This window comes from Lepisosteus platostomus, chromosome 10 (assembly GCF_059453375.1).
Source record: "Lepisosteus platostomus isolate fLepPlt1 chromosome 10, fLepPlt1.hap1, whole genome shotgun sequence".
In the NCBI taxonomy this organism is placed as follows: domain Eukaryota; kingdom Metazoa; phylum Chordata; class Actinopteri; order Semionotiformes; family Lepisosteidae; genus Lepisosteus; species Lepisosteus platostomus.
Genome location: NC_142620.1, coordinates 21,259,798 through 21,280,429, shown reverse-complemented (window position 1 = coordinate 21,280,429; position 20,632 = coordinate 21,259,798). Strand labels below are relative to the sequence as shown.

At 40.3% G+C, this 20,632-nt stretch overlaps 1 protein-coding gene across 8 annotated transcripts in view; it reads right to left on the bottom strand.

Annotated features, from left to right (window-relative positions):
• rad51b (RAD51 paralog B) overlaps positions 1-20,632 on the bottom strand; it is a 182,967-nt gene that overhangs the window by 83,937 nt on the left and 78,398 nt on the right. For all 8 annotated transcript variants that reach the window (XM_088648767.1, XM_088648769.1, XM_088648770.1 and 5 more), the window contains one exon: positions 1,225-1,306. In XM_088648767.1, coding sequence (XP_088504893.1) covers positions 1,225-1,306 — 82 coding nt within the window. The remainder of the gene's footprint in view (positions 1-1,224; positions 1,307-20,632) is intronic.

Below are 20,632 nucleotides of genomic sequence, written 5' to 3'. Positions count from 1 at the left end.
GGGAGGTGCCTCCTTTTCTATAAGCAGATATTGTCCCATCTTTAACCTTTGCGTCGACATTAACTGTAACCTTCGCCTAACCACGTGCGCCGGAGTGAAAAGACAGACAGCAGGTTCCAAAAAAAATCAAGAAAAAAAGTTATTTGGCCGTTTATTTAAACCACAAGACAGCTTCTCTTTGTGCACGTCAAACAGTGGGAAGCTGCACGTGTTTAACAATGTGCTGTCAGATACTTCTTTAAATGAACTATGCTAAGATAGCATGCCTATATAGGCATTAGCTGTAGCAGCAGCTGCCCTAGTGAGGCTGTAGCTACTGTAGCATGTCAAAAAGCTGTCTGTACCTGTTGAAGCTGTGAAATGTGCAGAATCATGTAGGAAGAGACATCCTTACTGAGGCCAAGTGACGGGCGGGCATCCAGCCCATCCCAGTCATTTGATTTCTAGGAGCACTGAGCTTAGGATCACATCCAGCTGTTTCTTGAAATCTCAACCAAAAAAAAGTTCTCCCCCTCCCCTTACTGTACGGTGAATGTACCGTACTACACCGCATTTGCTCACCATAAAGCAAACTCAGAGGATATGCAACACTCATACTAACACTTTATATAAAGAGCCCTGCCACATTAAAATGAGCATTTAGGCAGGATGTGTAAAACTGTGACACAATGCAAAGCTGGAACCAGGGAAGCCATACATCCCTACAATCACAGGAACTCAGCGCTGAACATCACACAGGGCTGGAAGTGGCAAGTGCAGCTCTCCCTGCTCTTCTGGGATTCAATCCCAGTCAGGCGCGGGGTCTGAGCATCTGCAGTGTCACTCCCTAGACAGCTGATATCTCCGTCACACCATAAGACTGGGTACTGTAGCAGAATCTTGCACGGTCTAGATTTCAGAGGAGGGTAATGTCACTTCTGTAGAGAGCCCTGTTACTCATGCATAAGGCTGACATTTATATAACTGGTGTGGCAATATTATGAAATGTTCAGACAATTTCACCATTTCTGAGAATGTCAGATTTAACTGGTGTCAGTACTGTATATTCTCAGAATCTACAATACGATACAGTTGATCAATCCCCAAGGGAGAAATTGACATGTTTTTCACATATTCACACATATATCTCACAATATATATTCTATAACTATAACTCCTTTCAAAGTCCAGGACTAGCCAATCATCTCTATCGTCTCAGACAGACAGGGCTGCAGAAGACTGTACCTGCTGGTATGCTCTGTTCCTCATGTGCAGGGGCTGCGTCTTTAACCCTCAGATGTGTTGTGATCTGATTAGTGAGGAGTACCTAGAAAGAGAAAGAGATACACTGCATGTTAGGCTTAAGGCAGGGGTGTTGTAAAGATATTCCAACTGATTATTGAGATAAGATAAGATCACTTTATTAGCCATACAGCTTGGGGTCAGAGCACAGGGTCACCCATTTATACAGCGCCCCTGGAGCAGCTGGGGTTAAGGGCCTGGCTCAGTGGCCCACTGGAGTAGGTTTCCTCTGTCAGCCGCAGGATTTGAACCAGCAACCTTCCAGCCACAGGTGCAGATCCTTAGCCGCAGTGTCACCGCTCTGTCCCAGGAGATAAATCTCCTTTTGGTTTGTCTTAAATCCTGTTTCCAAGACAGCAGCACCTCCATTAAGCTGTACATACGAGGAAAACACTGCAAATGCTCACCACAAACCAAACTCAGAGGATATGCAACCAATTTCAATTTGAGAGAAATGAAATGTTATCATGTATAGCAACGTGATTTTGGTTAGCCACCATGAACCAGAGACCAAATGACAAAGCATGGAGTGGAATCATCTGAATTCACCAGTGACAAAGACGTTCAAGTCTGAAGGTTTAGTGAGAAAAACCATGACAATGCTTTAAATGACTAGTTTAAAGATGTTTTTATAGGCTCTCTGCTACACAAACTGGCAGACCACTGAAGATGGGAGACCTTCTGGGCATCCTGGCCATATTTCTCGTTGGAGGGGAAAACTCAGAAAATTCTTGATTGGTTTCAACTGGAGAGCACAACTATTCCAAATGATCCTCATTCGGGAAGTGTACAGGCTAGTCTGATTGGCAAGACCATTAGCTGTTAACTAAGACCTCAGAATGCACTGAATACACTATCGATTCATTTTCTAAAGTGATATAAGGAGTGTTATTGGGCTTCTGAGAAAAAAACATGTGGTTGAATGATCACGGACTGTGCAAGTTGCACATAAAAGAGACAGTTAACATCACTACCCACTAAAGTCAAGGTCAAGGGGTAATATAAATATTTTAAATAACTAATACAGAAAAAAACACCAACAGAGAGAAAAGGAGGATTGTAAATAACACACCTCTGGAGACCAAGGTTTTCCCATAAAGCATATGAAACCTGAAGAGTGAAAAATGTACATACTGTCTTGTCACAGTCTTCTTGTGAAAGGAATTTGACTTGAGAACAAAAATACATAAGATTTTTAAATTATGGCCCTACGCTGTGTAGTTCTTTTCAATCTTAAATAGGAGAGTTGCTCACCATCTCTTGGGCTGCTGAGAAGGAAAAGATCCTAAGGACACCCTTATGAGAAAAAATGTTTAAGTTTGCAGGGCTTTCTGGACTCAATACTATTGTGAGGTCTCGTCCCTAGAGGCCACACTAGTATCAAGGAGGATTACACTACAACAATCAAAATATACGAATCACTCCTATTGTGTTCTGCCAGGTAAGCTAACCCAGAACATACAAGCATTCAGTGCAGTTGACTTCCTGTTGTCTCAGTTCTCTGAGGCCGTGGAGAACTGTAACCAGTTGCATAATGCAGCACTTCTGTTTTATTACATGATGGTGTTGCAGTTCACAGTCAGCACAAAGTGTCAGGAGGTTTGTGACTCTATCTGCTGATCTCATTCACAAGACTGTAGATACTGAAGACATTGTTCAAATCTGAGGTCAGTTTCGAATGGGAAATCAGCAGAATGGACCAACGCCCTCGGCTGCTCCCAGTGAAAGATTCCATGATATGAGGCTGTGTATGTCCATAAGAAAGGATGAAAAACATGTGCTGGTTCAATGAAAACCCACTGTCATTCTCTAGATAAATAGGTACAGTACAATACCTTTCAAAGGCCCAAAGACAACCACTGCAGCTCCTTGGGATATAAGAAGACACAACAGTTGACACTTTTATATATAGGAACAAGTAATAGGTTTATTCCATGCTGAAAAAAAGAAGAAAGAAAATACAATGTTTCGGCCGTGGAGCCTTCTTCAGGTGTGAGTAGGCTCCACGGCTGAAATGTTGTGTTTTCTTTCTTCATTTATTCAGCATGGAATAAACCTATTACTTGTTCCTTTGCAGCCTACGCATTCTGATGCAGCTACCCACCTGAACTACGTTTACTGTATATATAGCTAATCAAGGATGAACAAGTGTTTAGAAGGCCATCTGCATAGAGTGAAAAGAAAAACAAGAGACACCAAATAAAGCATAAATGAGGCCAAACTGCGGCATTATACCATACATGTCTACAGGCTGACACAACCCAGAAAATATTAGCAGGTTTGTATTCAGTAAAAAACAACAGCTTTCCATTTTTCCATGGGTTTGTTGCTTATGCTCTTGTGCTCTGCACACCTGAGGCATCTGCTGCTCACACAGTGATCAGATTGTGGCAGCTTGTCCCATCCTTCTAAGTGATCATCTGAAAAGCTGGTGTGTAAAGGGGAAATAACAGTGCACAAACCCAATCTCTGCTGGTCCCTTCTCAATCAATGGTTGACCACTAGTGAAAGTACTACAGTATGTGATTACTCAAGAGATAACAAGTGAACTTCATTGGATTTGTATGTGTTTCTGTCTGTAGGCACTGTACAATACTGTGCTTTTAAACGTGACCTGCAAGGAAAGGAGCACCTCTGAACACACTGATGTGGCCTAGTTCCTTTTACACAGTTAATAATAATAATAATAATAATAATAATAATAATAATAATAATTGCTTACAATTTTCTGGCTATTCCATTCAAAGTGCTTTACAGGTAATGGGGACTCCCCTCCACCACCACCAATGTGCAGCATCTACCTGAATGACGGGACGGCAGCCATAGTGCGCCAGAACACTCACCACACATCAGCTATCAGTGGGGAGGAGAGCAGAGTAATGAAGCCAATTCATAGACTGAATGAACTGCTGACCAGTTCTTCTGGCCAGCATAAATATGAGCCTTGGCTTCTTGAAACTGGACCTGCACACCGCAGGAGTTCAAACCTTCAGATCCAAAATCTTGACATACTGTATGAGCAATGTTCCTGCGCTGAATTGCAGCAGATACAAAAGTCTTTGTATCTGCTGCATTTCAGCGCAGGAACATTGCTCATACAGTATGTCCAGATTGCTCAACTGTATCTGACAGGATGCAGTATATTTGCATGCAATGGTTTATAAAGCATTGCAAAAATCTAGGCTGAATCAACAGCAATGTAAATAAAACACAAGTTATATAGCAAGCATTGTAAAACGACTGGAATGTGAACAGGGATGACCTACTATTGCATCATTTGCTCTCTGTCCCTTGAGCAGATTCTCATACTGTATAAACACAATGCCATCTAAATGGGACATCCAGTACAATCACAAGCAAAGGTGAAAGAAAAACAAAGGCATGCACAGAGATTTCAAAGAGGTCACTGATAGGTACAGTATGTTAATACAGACAGGTTTACACTTAACAGAAACAGAATGCTTGTGCAGCCCAGTTATGAAAACACTCCTGATAGTGTGCAAATGAAGAATGTGTATATTCTGAGGGAGGAGAAACAGAAGGATGATGGTTAAAGGGTTTATATACTAAAGCATTTAAGTACAGTTACTCACTAAAACTATATCTGAAGCATCTGAGCAGCACATTAGCATTCTATCCCAAGAATGGGACAGGTTTGATCGCATTTTGTTCCTATTTGAAAAACCAAACCTCTCGCTTAAGTAAATCTGACTAGAGCGACTCATTAGAAATGAGCACAAAATGTCTCTACACCTACAGACTTCAGCAATGAAATTGAGAAATTTGTCATGTTAACTAATGTGTTACGGATTGTCTTTTCAGTGAAGTCTTGTGTGTCAGCTGTCTTGTTAAGGGAGCTCCTGGGACACAATCAACACAGTATGGGCAGCATTTGATCACTGCTCTCACCCAGAAAGGCAATAAAAACTACTCAAATTTCAGGCTTGGAAATGGACAAAACAGTGCCCTACTCCATTACCATCTCTCCTCTGCAAAATGCATTACCTCATCTTGCTCTTTTTATTTTGCCCGAAAATCACACATTACTCGAAGCAGCAGATGGATTCCCACAAACACACCAGTAACAGGAAACATTTCGATGTCTTGCACAACCGTCACCACACACCTGGCACAGTCTTCACATCCATGGCTGGGAAAATGTAGAATACATTCACGCGTTTCTGGCACGCGGAAGACATTTTGCTGAAGCCTGTTTGAGCCCTTATCTGATGTGAAATCTGCGTTCAGCACGGCTCTCCTCACACAAACAGCCAGTGCGGATCGGGAGGCGATGGTTATGGTTTGTCTTGCTTTCCGTTTGAAAAAAGAAACACTGCCTCCTTAAATGTCAATTAAAATGTTAAGAAAATGTCTGGAGCCTTTTCTTTTCTCACTTCATAGAGAGAGCCAGGATAACAGTATGGAAGTTCCATCAAAGTTTAAAATAAAATAAAAATTCTAGTTGAAATTGGGCCATTTACATTACGTTGATATCATCTGATTTTGCCATAAACTTTAATTCTTGCTCCACCATAAGGTGAAAGCTGACCTCTATCTGCCCTAGTGCACACAAGCATTTCTTCAAAATATTTCACTTTTTTACGTGAATATTGTCTGATAGTGTCCAATGCTGCATATTAAAGCCCCAGTATGAGCCCAGGCTGATTTGAGAACTGTAGTCATATCAAACCATTATTTTCTTATTCAAGAAAATACTATGCTTATTGTTTTAGTAACATATTTACATATTGAAAGGCCAAAACTAATAAGAATGGAGCTCTGAGCTGGATTCTAACATTTAGGCTTCTCAATATATGTCCATTAATAATAGATGTGATTCCTTTTGTTTGCTAATCCATACAATAGCCCTAGGATTAACAACACTAAGCTACAGTCAGAGAGTCCTGGCTTTCGTCCTAAGCCTCAGAAAAAAAAAGTCGCAAAATAAATCAGTGTGTGCTAATCTTTGCTCATTTTCAAAGTCATGTGGAACTCTCAGCTTTGACCAAAGGACCAAAAAGAGATATGATAAAAATTGGTTGTGCAACTTGATATTTCCCTAAATGCAATGGCTGCACTGACCACATGAAATGTGCATTTGCAACAACCTGTTTTCCACCAAAAAAAAACCATGTCAAAACACTGTCATGTTGAGAGGCTTTGGATAATCTTGCTCAGCAAGAAAAAGCACTGGGGTCTGGCCAACCACTTTTTATGAAATGGCTTCAGATCCCTTTCTATTATTATTTTTTTCCTCTGGTCTAACAAAAAGTAAATACAGCAAAAACATAGAATTAAAATAACCGAACGTATAGAGATTTGTGGTATGAAGATGAGCAGTTTTGAAAGAAAGATGACACGCATGCTACCCAACACAAAACAGAGCATGCACACACATCACTTCCGGAACCTTCTGCACCTCACAGAGACTGATGCAGATGCTCAAGCACAAAGTGGATCTTTACACCATGGGAGAAAGCCAGAACATACTAACATAATAACATCTTATATTAAAATGTTAGACCAATACAAAATAAAATTAAATAACTTTAAAGTCTAAAATTAAAATGTTAGAACAATCCTGACTTCTTAACTTCCATGAACAGATTAATATCTGTGAAAATACCTTAAAGCACCTATAGGAAAGACCTTAAAATGTCTTATGCCCCATTAATTGTACAGCATTAGTAGAATATTGTCTAGATAAGCATTTTCACTATAGAAATCCTGTAACCGGTCTCACATTGCACAATAAAAACATCTGCATGTTACCGTGCTTTGTATCTGACCACAATACCACAGAACTGTAAGCTAATTTATTTCCTTGCATAGTGTTTGAGTAAACCTTACAAGTCACCTTGGACAGAAATGTCAGCCAAAAAGACCTTAAAATACCAAAAGTGTAAAAGATTCTCACTTATGTCCTACAAGTTTACACAAGTAAAAAAAAACTCTGCAAAACTCTTCCATAACCCTGAAGCACAGCTAATAAAGCAATACGGTCATTATGGTTCTAACCCACAGAAATGAGATGCACATCGTATTTTGACAAGCAATAAATACACTACAGGGAGTTCCTCAACACTGTTGAAAAAAACACCTGCTGTTATTTGCATAGTGGGCTACAGTGAAAGGCACAATCTCTATAGATACCAGCATACAACAGGAACTCCTACCGATTCGTGTTTCCTGATTAAGGAATTGCCACCAAGGCATGCTCCAGGTTCAATCTCCTTAGCCAAGGAGAGGAATCCTGACACAGTTCAGTTCAGTTTATTGTCATATGCACAAGTCAAATGCTTATTTGCATGTATGCTACAATACAAAGACATTAGGAAAACACCAAAAACAGAAACAGAACAGCAGCAGCAACAACAACATCAGAGTGAGCCAGTGGAGGGGGTAGTTCTGACAGCTTGTGGGAAGAAAGTGTCCCTGAATCTGGAAGTTCGTGTCTTTATACTCCTATAATGCTTACTAGAGGGAAGGGGGGAGACAAATGAAAAATGAGGATGACTGGTAACCTTTGCAATTCTTCCAGCCTTCCTGAGACAGTGCATTGTAAAAATGTCCGAAATAGAGGGGAGCTATACTCCGACGATGGACTGGGCTGACCTGATCACCCCCTGTAATGCCTTCTGACACAGCACCAATCACAAAATAGGACAGTTGAGGTCTGGTGCAGAGGATCATCAAGAGGGCTGAATTTTCCTTTTTTCTCTCTTACAGAACTGGCCTTAGGAAAAGGGCATCTGCCTTTATAATTAATTAGCAGAGATAATCTGAAGCACCATGCTGTTTGTAACTTAAAGCCTTGCTGAAGGCTCTACTGTTCAAAAGCATTTTTATTCCATTCAAGCTGGACCAAAAATAAACATAAGCTGACAGTACAAATTAACTGATTATCACCAAATAAATATTTTAATCTTTGATAAGCCGTACTGAAAATACAAAGTAATATCTGACTTCCCCTTTCGTGTTAAGTAATAACGTAAGCATTTAGGTATCGTCTTGTTTGGGACCAGCAGTAGAAACAAACAGAAAGCTGATGCAAATCAGGGTGAAAATCCTGTTAGCCAAGATCACTTCACAATAATTAAAAATGCAACTTGTAGACTAATTCACAGCAAATCAAATTCTCTGAAGCTGCTTCTACTTCACAACGCAAACAGGAAACACAGAGCATTCTGCATCTTTATCTAGCTCTACCCTGTACGTTTCTAAGAAACAACCAGAAAGGGATTTATGATTTTAACATTTCTATAAGGAGAATGATTAAGAGCCACACAGACTGTGCCCAACTGAAAAAGATTTTTCATATTTTATTTTGCCTCATTAAGAAAGAATTAACAAAGATCTTCCTACCCATCTACTGTATACTGTATATACCCACCAAGTCATTATCTGCTTCATAGACAACCAAAAGCAGCAGACCAGGTGGAGACATGAGAAATTGCTTCACCGGCTGAACTAAGGAAGAACTTTAGGGGGGCCTGAAAGGATAGAGTGGTGTTTACTTAGAACAGCAGGGTTAATACCCTTGCTCTTTTTTAAAAGAGCCATGGGATCTGTCAGGACCTTTCTTTAACGTCTCATCCAAAGGACAGCATCACCTACTGTGATACACAGATTCCTTAATCACCACAGTGGAGTAGTGATTTGGAAATTGTGCTCCAGAGGAAAGAGCACCTCCTACTGGTCCACTAAGAAACAACAACCATCCTTTTCCACTACAGACTAGGCCCAGATAAGCTTAGTTTCTGAGAATTAATGAGATCTATCTACATATTCAAATCAACTTACAATTAAAAAGTGTTCTTTACCTGTAAGTACAAGACACGATCAGGCAGTATAAACCCGATGAGCAACTCAAGTGCTGTGCAAACAAATGAAATGGCAAGAATGAAAGCAATGTACATCTTGTGTGGATACAGAGCAGTAATTTAAACGCTCTGTAGTAATGCATACCTAATTTACAAAGTACAATACAATTAGTAAGGCACATTATATAAATCAGGGTACAGTAGGTGTATGAACTGAATAATGATTTGCATTATCGTTTAATGTCAGGAACAAGTAAAAGGTCGATTCTATGCTGAAAAGAGCAGAAAAGGAACACAATGTTTCAGCTGTGGAGCCTTCTTCGGTTGTGAGAAAGAGGGAAAAGTCAGTAGCTTATAAAGCATGGGAGAACAAAAGCCAGGAGTGGAGAGGAGGCGGGAGCAGGATTTAAGCAGAGTGGCCACTCTCGTGGTGTGAAGTCGAGTGAGGTGAAGAGAGGCGTGAAGTCGAAACTTGCAAAAGAATGGAGAGGATTAGAAGGAAACGAGAGAAGTTGTTGAGAGAAGGGGGAAACTGTGTTCCTAATTTCAGGATAATTTTGGTTTCGGATGTTGTTCTGTAATAGGAGTTGAGAACACTCTTTGAGAACACAGACGGAAAGATCGGTGCGGTCATGGCCGTCAGAGGTGAAATGGGAAACTATGGGCTTGGAGAGATCTTTGATGTTCTCTGGAGCGGTCTCCCAGTCACTTTCCTGTTTCCCCAATGAAGATAGATTGTATAATGACTTTTTTTTTAAATCCTTTGTCAATTTAAACAAATACAGAAAAATGTCACCGTCGGTAGCTTTACAAAACAGCAATAGCCTTCCATTTCAGCATTTAGCTCACATTACTACGTTTAGAGTCAATATTGACATTTACAGCTACTGTGTAGACTTAATCTTCATGTCCCATGACTTAATGTCCCAGACTAGAGCAAGGCCTTGTGGGGCAGGTAGAGTACGTAGGCACATGTCTGTAACTGTGCAGTTACATCTCCAAGAATTATTTCTGGCTCTGCTCTACCTACAAATGCACAAGCTTCCTTCTGTCATACACGTCAGCTTTAGCTATTCTGTGCATTAAAATCCCAAGCATGGACTGGAGTTTTATTCCCGGGAAAGAGCTGTCACATGCTCCTCGCCTTGCCTTCCCTGCTTAATCCTAAGAAATCTGGCTATCAAAATAAGAAGATGATCAAATGCAAAGTTAAAAAAGAAAACACAATGTGATTCTTTCCTGCCAAGTGTGAAAGTGATGATTTTCACGGCTTCCCTCTGTCTTTTTACAGAGAATAGCTCACTGTATGTTACCCCAAGTGAATACAAGTATAGAATCTTAGCACACATACGCAGGAGGAGACATCTGTAACAAAAGGACATTTCTGAAACCCTTGCAGCTATAACTCTATCAAGCTCTCGGTGCAGGGAATCACACTCTTGCTTTTAGCGAAAAGTAAAAAGAGAGCTCACTTTCACTACTCTAGAGCACACTCAGATTTCTATTAATAAAAAAAATCCCCTTTTTTCATCAGTGGAGTATTTGGCGGTCAGACCTGAAACTAAATCTAGATCTGACAGCAGATAATGTTGTTTCTTTCCGTTTTTAAGCTTGGTCTTTTGCCGAAAGGTGAGGCGTGGGGCCCAGCTGATGAGCGCAGAGCTAACCGCGTGCCCCCCTCCCACCTGGCCAGCCGCTGCCGCACGGCCAGCACAGCCTTCAGGAAGAGGAAACTGGAAGCTTCGGCAGCCTGTATCAAGGACGGACCAGACTCCAAAACACGAGTGTTGCCAGCCCAGGCATACAGCACACCACCACCCCAAGAGAGAAAGAGAGAACAGTTTTGGAGAAAACCTGCCCTAAGAACTGCAAAGGAAAAACTTTGTTTTGGTGAAAAAGAACACACATGCCTGTCTGCCGACCTCAACACAGACATAGGTTACACATACAAAAAACAATGATCTAGATGGTCTTGATTCGCCATTTCTTTTGTTTAGTTTACACAATATACAATTTACTGTACAAGGCTGGTTGGAAAGCACTAGGACTAACATACCTATGGTCCCTGTGTTTTAGGTTTTGCATATGGAACATAATGGAAGCAAAAAAAGTCCAGCACCTAGCAATCATCACAGTTTAGAACCAAAAACCTGGCTTTCACTAAAGACAAAAACTTGGCTACAACACATTTTAATGTTTAGCCTTTTGTATTTCCTTCCATGTTTTGTTATCAACTAACTTTAAAAAACTTTAAAACTTTGAAAAAAGACACCGGGAGTGGATCCTGACTTTTCTTTAAAGTGCCCTCCAGATTTATTCATACTCCCAGGGAGTAGGAATGAAAAAGATTTACAGGTTGGATAGTCTGTTTTACAGACAACATTGTGGTGCAGATGTTAGCATTGCTACCTTGGAGCACAGGGGCCTTGGGTTCAATTCCGGACCATATTCTTCCCATGTTCATGTGGGTTTCCTGTAGGTGCTACGGTTTCCTCAGTCAGTCCAAAGGCACACTGGTACTGTAGGTTAATTGACTTCTGGGAAAATTGGCCCTGGTGTGAGTGTGTGTGTTTTTGACTGTGTGCCCTGGAATAAACTGGCATCCTGTCCGGAGTGTATTCCACCTCGAACCCACTGCTTGCCAGGACGGGCTCCAGCTCCCCTGCAACCCTGAATTGGATGAAGTGGCTAGAAAATGGATGGATGAATATTCTGTCTTTCAAAACTTCTAAAAATGTTGTATTGTAATCATAAACAGCACTGTGCAGAGCAAAGTCATTTGTCATAAACAATGTAAATGCAGAAATATGAGGGACGCATTTGCTCAAATTTTATTTGGGGCATGATTAGATCAGGAGGGCATTAGATACTGTATTAAACAATGAACACCCATGATTAGGGGGAGTAGGGAGTGATAGCTGTAATAAAACAAATGGATATGAATATTAAATAGCATTTGGTCAATCACAATGCTGCAGCAGGGAGAACTGTCTAACATATATTTTCATTCTCCCTTTCTACGCATACTAGTCAGAGTTAGCAGACACGTATCTCCCGCAAACGTAACAAAACTTTCAAAAAGGTTATTGTAACTTTAGGTGGCAGATCCTATTCTTCTTTGCCAGTGGTGATCCCTATACACTCAGAATCCTTGACAACATTTCTAAGCCCAAGTCCCCAGGCAGGGATATCACAGGTCAGCCCCACCTTGCTCTCTCAGGGCCCACACATGAGAACCTCATCTGCCTGCAGGTTCAGAAGTTTCTAGGGGTTTGGATTGTGCATTCAAGGGTACAGTGACTTTTTCTGCATGCTACCGACACCTGCTTACTGTTACCGTTTTTTTCTCATTTTGTGGGCATACAAAGAAATACAAATCAGGCAGCAGCATCTCCTTGCTTGATTTACCATACCCTGCAGCACATTAGAGCAGTTGTTCCTAATCCAGGTTCTTTGAAAATTAGTATCATTCTTTCAACTCATCTCTAGACTACGAAGTTAACTCATTAATTGAACTAATTTCATTAATTTGCTTAATTAATCACATTCTATTAACACATTCTAGTCTACAAACAAGAGGATGCCATTTGGCCAGATCAGCTCCATCTGTGAAAGAGGTCAGAGTATCAGCTTCAGTAACATGGCTGGGAAGCTTGTTCCCGAGTCCCACAACCCTCTGCGTAACAGGAGTGTCCTGTTCTCAGTTTTAAATGCCCTTCCCCTTAGTTTTCACCTGTGCCCTCTTGTTCTTGTTTCACAGTTATAGTCATCTCTGTTCAAAAATAAAATGATTCAAATAATTTGTGGCTTTCGTAAGAAATGTTTTTCAATTCAAAGATGGGTGCTTTTAAGTGTTTTTATGCTTGTGTTTAGAAAGTAGCAGGTTTAAAAATCCTGATTCATTTTCACGTTTTACAAATTCTATTCCTTTTATGTGATTTGTTTTAGATAAAGGTTCTGTTACTGGATTAATTTCACATCTTCAATTGAACTAAATGTTTGCCGGAAGAGCTTCAATCATTAATTGTTTAATGATAACACAGGTTTTTTCTTTCACAATGTTTATTCTTGGGTAATTTCAGACAGAGTTGATCTAAATCTAAAATCAAAATTTAAAATGTACTAAAAATGAAAAAAAATGTGGCCCTCATTTTCTGGAATTCTTTATGTCTTTGACCTATACAAGGATTTGTTTTAGGATTACAACATGACTGTTAATATGAAGTGTTTTTGTAAAAATGTATGAATAACTCTGTAAGAACTGTATGTGTGTACAGTATGTACAGTATAATTCCTACACCCTGCTTTGCTAGAGTGAAATCTTGAACCAGCTGTTATTAGACTCAACTATCTGACCTCATTTGATTACAAGAAGAATTAAAGGGCCTACTGTAGGAACACCGGTTAACTACACAGCAGAACAGATAAAACAACACTCTCCATCAATTTACATTAAAAGTTTTCAAAGATATTACTACTATCCATACTATCTCTTAACAAAACTCCAACCCTTACCTTAAGTGTTACCCTAACCTTTCCCCTTAAACCTAACCCTAGCCATAAAACCTAAACTCTTACACAAAAATAGTGAACCAGACATAATGTGCACAAGAGCTGAAGTACTGGATGTTTAAATACTCCTGGAAAGATTAGAACTATACCCTAAAATCAAGATATTTTTTAATCTGATTCTTTTCCAGGATGGATAAGGTCACTCTGAACAAAAGAAATGTAATTCAAAATGAAACTTCGCTTGAACTCTAACCTCCAGAAGTGCTTCCAAGTCTAGGTGGACCACCGTATCTAAATTAATTAGGAAGAAACACTACACCCAGCAGAACCAGGGAGGAGAAAGGAAAAACTGCTTATTCAAGGATCTTCTCTCCTGTCACATCCAGTGACTCACACATGTTCAAATTAATAAGGATTAATTTATATTAGGAGGACTAGCTCCTGGCATGCTGTCAAATGTGAGGAAAAAAGGAGTAGTTTAGTGGAGAACATGACAGGAATTTTAAATGTAGGGTGTGTGTAAAGAAGGTTTATACAAGGATTAAGAGAGGTCCTCAATGATTACTACAGCCGTAATAACCTCTATTTTATATAGTGCCTTTCATGGAACATCATCTGTCCCGTTCTTTCAAGCAACACATAAACAGAAGGATTCCCCAAGTAGAAGTTAAGCACAGGAGAGACAGAAGATGATCTGGAGACTGGGCAGTTAGTGACAGAGGCCTTATGTCCTCTTTCCTGCTCTCCACCACCACCACACCAACGTCTAAAAACAAACCCAATGCTGGTTTCATTTCTTGAAAAAAATGAAGAAGAAAATATTCTTGAAAGGAAGTGAGAGTGAGCCAAGACAACAGCTGGCATCGATTTTTTTTTCAGGGTCAAAGAGTCTCTTAAGATGGAGGGTGGTGGGGGGAAGGGAAGAAAAATTAAAGAAGTCAACAGGCTACGCTTGTCAACTGATCTGGTGTAACAAAGACTGCAATAAACCAAATAAGAAAGACAAATTGCGCATTTTGGAGCGTTATCTTTTAATTTAAGAACGAAAAAATGTCTCCCCTCCTTCTTTCCTGATATTCATCCACTAGACATTTTCCTGGCTGTGCTTTGCTTCTTCCATCTGAAAACTGCACGCTTTCCCAAGGAATTTCTGCAGCGAGCCAGTGCCAGAGGCAAACTGGGAACATTATTGCACCCTGCCTCTGCCAGAGTACTGGCTGCAGATTACAGCCACCTAATGCTACTTAATAACTTGCAGTCAAAACACAGTGCAACCCAGCAACTCAGTGAATGTATACAGAGATCCATCACCCTCTTCTAGACATCAGAGAACCTCAACCCTTCTCCAACCTATTGCTTGGCTCACCTCCATCTGAAAGATGGCTGTGGACCTTCTGCACACCTTGCTCAGCACTAAAGGAACACATTTCATTGGCTTATTTTATTGGTAGCAGCTAAAATTCAATGTTTACTGTAGCTTACTGTTCCAATTTGTCCTCAGGAAAAAAAAAATCACTGCATGCTTTTAACAGTTTGGACGATTTTGATCTGAAGAATATCCAAGACAGACAATATTCCAAGATTTTACTAGGGAATGTAACACAAGTCAGGTTCTATCAAAGATCTTTTAGCCACCCTGGGGCAATCAGGCCACAGATGTGAGGGCCAACACCTAATCATTTCAAGATAACTCATTTATGTAAAGTACCTTACAATTTCAGATAAATAAGGATGTGTCCATGTATTACGCAAACAGGAAAAGACAGATTTTAAAAGGTTCAGAAGGGTCCTGTCTGGAAAAGGTCCTAGCCTAGTGTTCCTTGATACATTTTCAAGTTTGAAAAAAGAAACTGGCAGGCAGCGAAAGAACAGATTTACTGTATTTCAGCTTCAGTAATGGTGAACTTGGGGGAAAATGAATAGCAATAATTAGAACAGTGACTGAAACTCCCCCACCCCAGCAACGGTATTAAGCTTTAAACATTTTATGGTTGCATAGCTTTCCAGGAATTTCTGGAAAGAAGGACTCTTCAGCAATATAACTGGCTTCTTACAAAGAACCTATGTCAAGGCTTTTTTTTATGGAAGCTATTTTGTCTGGTAGGAGGCTTTAAAGTCTGTTATAAGAATTTCTTACTCAATTTTTCATTTGGACATGGCCGGAGGGGATCTCGTAAGCTGCTCGTCTGTAGCAGTTCCAGTCTGAAAAAGGGAACATTACTGTGAGGACATCTGGATGCAATGGATCTGCATGTAACCCTCAGTAATCAACGAATGTCAGAGCCTGTGAAGCCTATGAGCTACGTCATTTAACAAGGGATGCCTGAACAATTGAAGGTTAATACAAAAATCCAGGTTTCTATTTAAATAAAGAGTGCTTATTAAGAGTTGAGAAAAACTAAACTTCTTGAAAAAGCCTAAAACTATCGGCCACTGAGCTCTAACTACCAGCATTTTCAGCATTTGTGTTCTATTTTTTGGTTAGGTTGTCATCTGACGTTTTCTTGATACAGTAAGTGATCCATTCCCCGAGCCACAGCCTGTGGTCAATGGTAACAAGTCCTGAAATGTTCATGCAGTTTCTACTTTGAAGAAACATGTCTGTAAAGCATTGGGTCCCAACCCTAGTCACACACCGCAGACTAACAAGCCATGTCCTGTGACACAAATCCACATGCGATAATGACTAAAGAGGAGAAACAGTGCCTTTGGCAAGCTTCTATCTACACCTGATATTCTGCTTTTTAATCACCAGTGTTCAGCTGAAATATCATCCATCACAAAATGGAAACTTGCAATCAAGAAGATACACACTTAAGTAGATTCTTAATTGAAATTTTAAAGCCAACAACACATTTAGTATGTCACAAATTGAACAGCAGTATTAAAACAGAAAACAAGCACAGAGTTGTATAGCATGAAGAGCAGAGCACAGTGCACAAACGCCAAGCAAGTTAAACACAATCCAAAAAGGGGAGAAACGAATGCATGTATTAGGAAATTTCATGGCCGAATGGGTTTGATTGATGTTCCAAAGAGTCCTTTTGAAAAGAGTTTTTCCTTATACAAGTCATACTTGTATAAATTTAATAATTTGTCAGTTAGCAGTCGATTATAATCAAGCAATTAAGAGACACCAGGAGGTGAACTACAACAGCTGCATCCGTAGAGTCTTGAACAACAGGACCTCTGTTTTACATCTCATCCTAAGGATGGAGCAAATCGGTATAATGCCAAGTGCAACATGCATACATTTTACAAAAACCTTGTCCAAGAATGGCAGCATTCCAAAAAGTACCCAGAATAATTCACACTGATGGTGAATAGGGAAAAAAAGAAATTCTAAAGATACACTTACAGTTACTCTATGGAGAGAGAGCAACGGAAGAGCCACACAGACCTCTTTTGAAAATTAAAATAAAAAAATTCCCAGCTACTCCTCTCTGAACACATCACATGTGGCAGGCCTGTATTGGAGGTCCAGGACTGATTGGAGGAGAGATAGGGTGGTTCGGTGGCTCTGTGGCTAAGGATCTGTGGCTGGAAGGTTGCTGGTTCGAATCCTGTGGCCGGCAGAGGAATCCTACTCCATTGGGCCCCTGAGCAAGGCCCTTAACCCCAACTGCTCCAGACGCACTGTGTAAATGCCTGACCCTGCGCTCTGACCCCAAGCTTCTCTTCCTGTCTGTGTGTCTCATGGAGAGCAACTTGGGGTATGCGAAAAACGTCAAATTCCTCATACAAGAAATTGTATATGGCCAATAAAGTGAGCTTATCTTATCTTACATTTCTCTCACCCATATCACCACATGCCTGCAATCTCTCGGGAGGCCACAGTGGTCGCTGTATACCCGAGAGTTCAGAGAGCCCTGGCCAGCTAATCTCACCCTCCCCTTGGAGACACACAGCCAATTCAGTGCCACTGCTGCTTGGGGAATCTCACTCTAGTCTACTAGAGAATGACTCAGCCTTGCACCTGAGACCATAGAGCCTAACCCGCGCAAACGTGGTTCAATTTACCAGCTGAGCCACTCGGAAGGCCCAGCACACAGAACTCTTATGATGTGGAGCTGGAGCTGCAGGCAATGGGATGGACTCCCACAGTTTCTTTTTGCCCTTCATGGTTCAGCTCCCATGAAGCCCAGTGAAAGCCCAACAGACACACACAAATAACAGGGAAACTTTCAGACTCTTCTCTTCAATTTGCCAAACCTACCCAATATTTATACTCGCAACATAAAAATAAACATTTGCCAGTCTGGCTGAATGCACACACAGTGTGAGTCAATGGCAGTTACAAATAAACTGGATCACTGTACTGGAGGAAGAAGCACAACATTTAATCTCCATTTCTAAAGCTACCTGTAAAAGCGCATTTTTAGTGACTGGAAACACGAAGCAGGAAAAACAATTATAGTGCAATTTTTTTCATTATAAAATACATCTTAATGTATGTATTTTATCCAGTTATCTGAATTGATCCTTTTAAAAAATGAACCTATAGCTCATTACTAGTAACTCAAAAAGCTGTTAAAGTGACATAGCAAAAGACAGCAAAAATGGAAAGTGTGGGGAAACGGAAACACTTGTCGGGGGGAGAAGGAACTGTGATATATAAAGCTGCAAAGCAGAATATTTTGTTCTCTAAAGGTGGAAATAGATTAGAACACACAACAGAACCACTTTCTTTAGAATCAGCTCAGGCTGTGATCCACTGATGCCAATTCAGTCCATTGGTAGTCAGGAGTGCAGACAGACCTTAATGCAACTCACTTGAAGCAAAGTCTACTGATACATTTGCACACAAATGGTTCCAGATGCATTCTGGCACAATGTCTCTGAAAAGTGATTAGTAAAGAATAACAATGCTGTTAACAGGCACACAGCGTGCGATTCTCTCATAAACACTGCATTCAGGTCTGCATGAGACTGAGTTGAGCTGTTGTAAACACACACTGACATTTCAAAACAAACTGAAATATTGCTTAAAGTGGTTGAGCGCTTGGCTGTAACGAACACAAAGAGCCTGGGTTTTCAAACATTTGGCTCCAAAGCGTAAGTATTTTTTGGGGTCGGGCATGCAATGTAGCTTTTGCTGACTTATTTATGTTGAACAAGCTACAAATCACACTGGTGAAAAGTAACTTGACATGGGTAATACTCAAGTATCTTTCAAAAGCACTTTGTTGCTGTACAGCATATTTAAGAAAATGACTGCAACACAGAGAAAGCTATCAATAGAGTGTAAATGATGTAAAACAAAACAGTCTAAAACAAACCTTCCTTATTTATCACCATTGACAAGCTCAGGTCTTTTTTACGTAGTTAAAAGAAACACTGATGAATTTAGTGTGCACTTAACCCAGACAAGTGTCTTAACACACTTATGCCTAATTGTGTCAGGTCAAAAAAAGAAATGATCTATGCAGAACTTTGTTGAAGTAGTTCGGGTGGGTAGCTGCGTCAGCATGCATAGTCTGCAAAGGAACAAGTAATAGGTTTATTCCATTATGAAAAGAGAAGAGAGAAAAACACAACATTTCAGCTGTGAAGCCTTCTTCAGGTGTGAGAAAGACAGGGCAGACAGCAAAGATTAAATAGGCAGGAAGGGCAGAGAGGCCACTTGGGAAATACAAAGTGGAGAAGGGTGAAGAAAGGTGTGAAGTCAAAACCTGCATGAGAATAGAGAAGATTACATGAAAATAAGTCTGTCATTGAGAGAAGGGGGAAGGTGTGAACCTAGTTTCAGGATGAGTTTCGCTCTTGTTGTTTTTCTGCTATGGGAGTTGAGAAACCATTCTTTGAGAACAGAGACAGAGAGATCAGTGTGATAATGGCCGTCTGAGGTGAAACTAGAAACTATGGGCTTAGAGAAATCTTTCATCTTCACAGCCCTAACATGTTCTCCTAAGGGGTCTCCTAGTCTCCTTCTGGTTTCCCCAACGTACATTTGGCTTAAAGTTTGTCACAGGAATGAACTTGTGCTGTTCTAAATTTGATCAAATCTGACCATTTGACTGTAAATCATTCTTACCAGACAAATATGAACAAATATGGTATATCGTGAACTTTGCGTTATTATACATTTTTTAAATCTTAATGTAACCTGGTTTAAAAGATGAAGAAAGCAAATACTTAGTAACCATCCCTGGAAATCTAGAGAATTATGACTTTAATTATATTTAAAATCTTGGATACTAAATTAACTAGCTGGATTATTCACTATACATATTCCCTTCAGTAAATCTCCTTTCCAATGATACAGGGTTTCCTACAAAACTAAAAACTAAAAATGTACTTTTGTTTCTTTCTATTAAGCCAATCGTCCAAAATAAGTTATATATACTGGATTTATAATGGCAATATTCTTTGTCTTAATCCCCTTACACTTACAATTTTGAAAAGAGTGGAGAAGAAATCATGTGATGCTTGAAAACAAATACACAAACTTGTTATAAAAAATACCCTTGACTGATCTAAATTCCACAGCTGTCCCAACTAGCGTAGTCATAAAAAAATGGTCTGTTTTTATACGGAAGAATCCACTTGTGGTAAAAGGAGAAGGACAGGAATGCCTTGAGAATGAGAGGAAATCTGAATCAGTTTGGTGTAGAATCTGCATGATCAGCAGCCTTGCCTGGCCCAGACTGATGTGGTAAAGGGAGAACACGATCATCCACGCTGTCTCAACAGTGCAATCCAACTCGTACAGGTTGGAGAGGACACCAGCCAGCGCCTGCAGGTTATGTACAGTAGCACACAGAATTGCTGGAGAGCTAATGGTCATCCGAAACTGTGCACTCAGAGGCTCATGCATTCACACGCGCTGCAACTAGGATTCGTTAATCCTCAAGCTGGTTTCTGTTTTAACACCAGGTGTATGCCTTCTGCAGTTGAGAACAGTTTACTTTTCCTGCTTGTTTTCAGTTTTTTTTTTTGTTTTGACCTGATTCCTGTGTGCTTTCCACTGACGGTTTTTTAGATTTGCCTAAGTATTCTGGGGGAGTGGAAGGGAG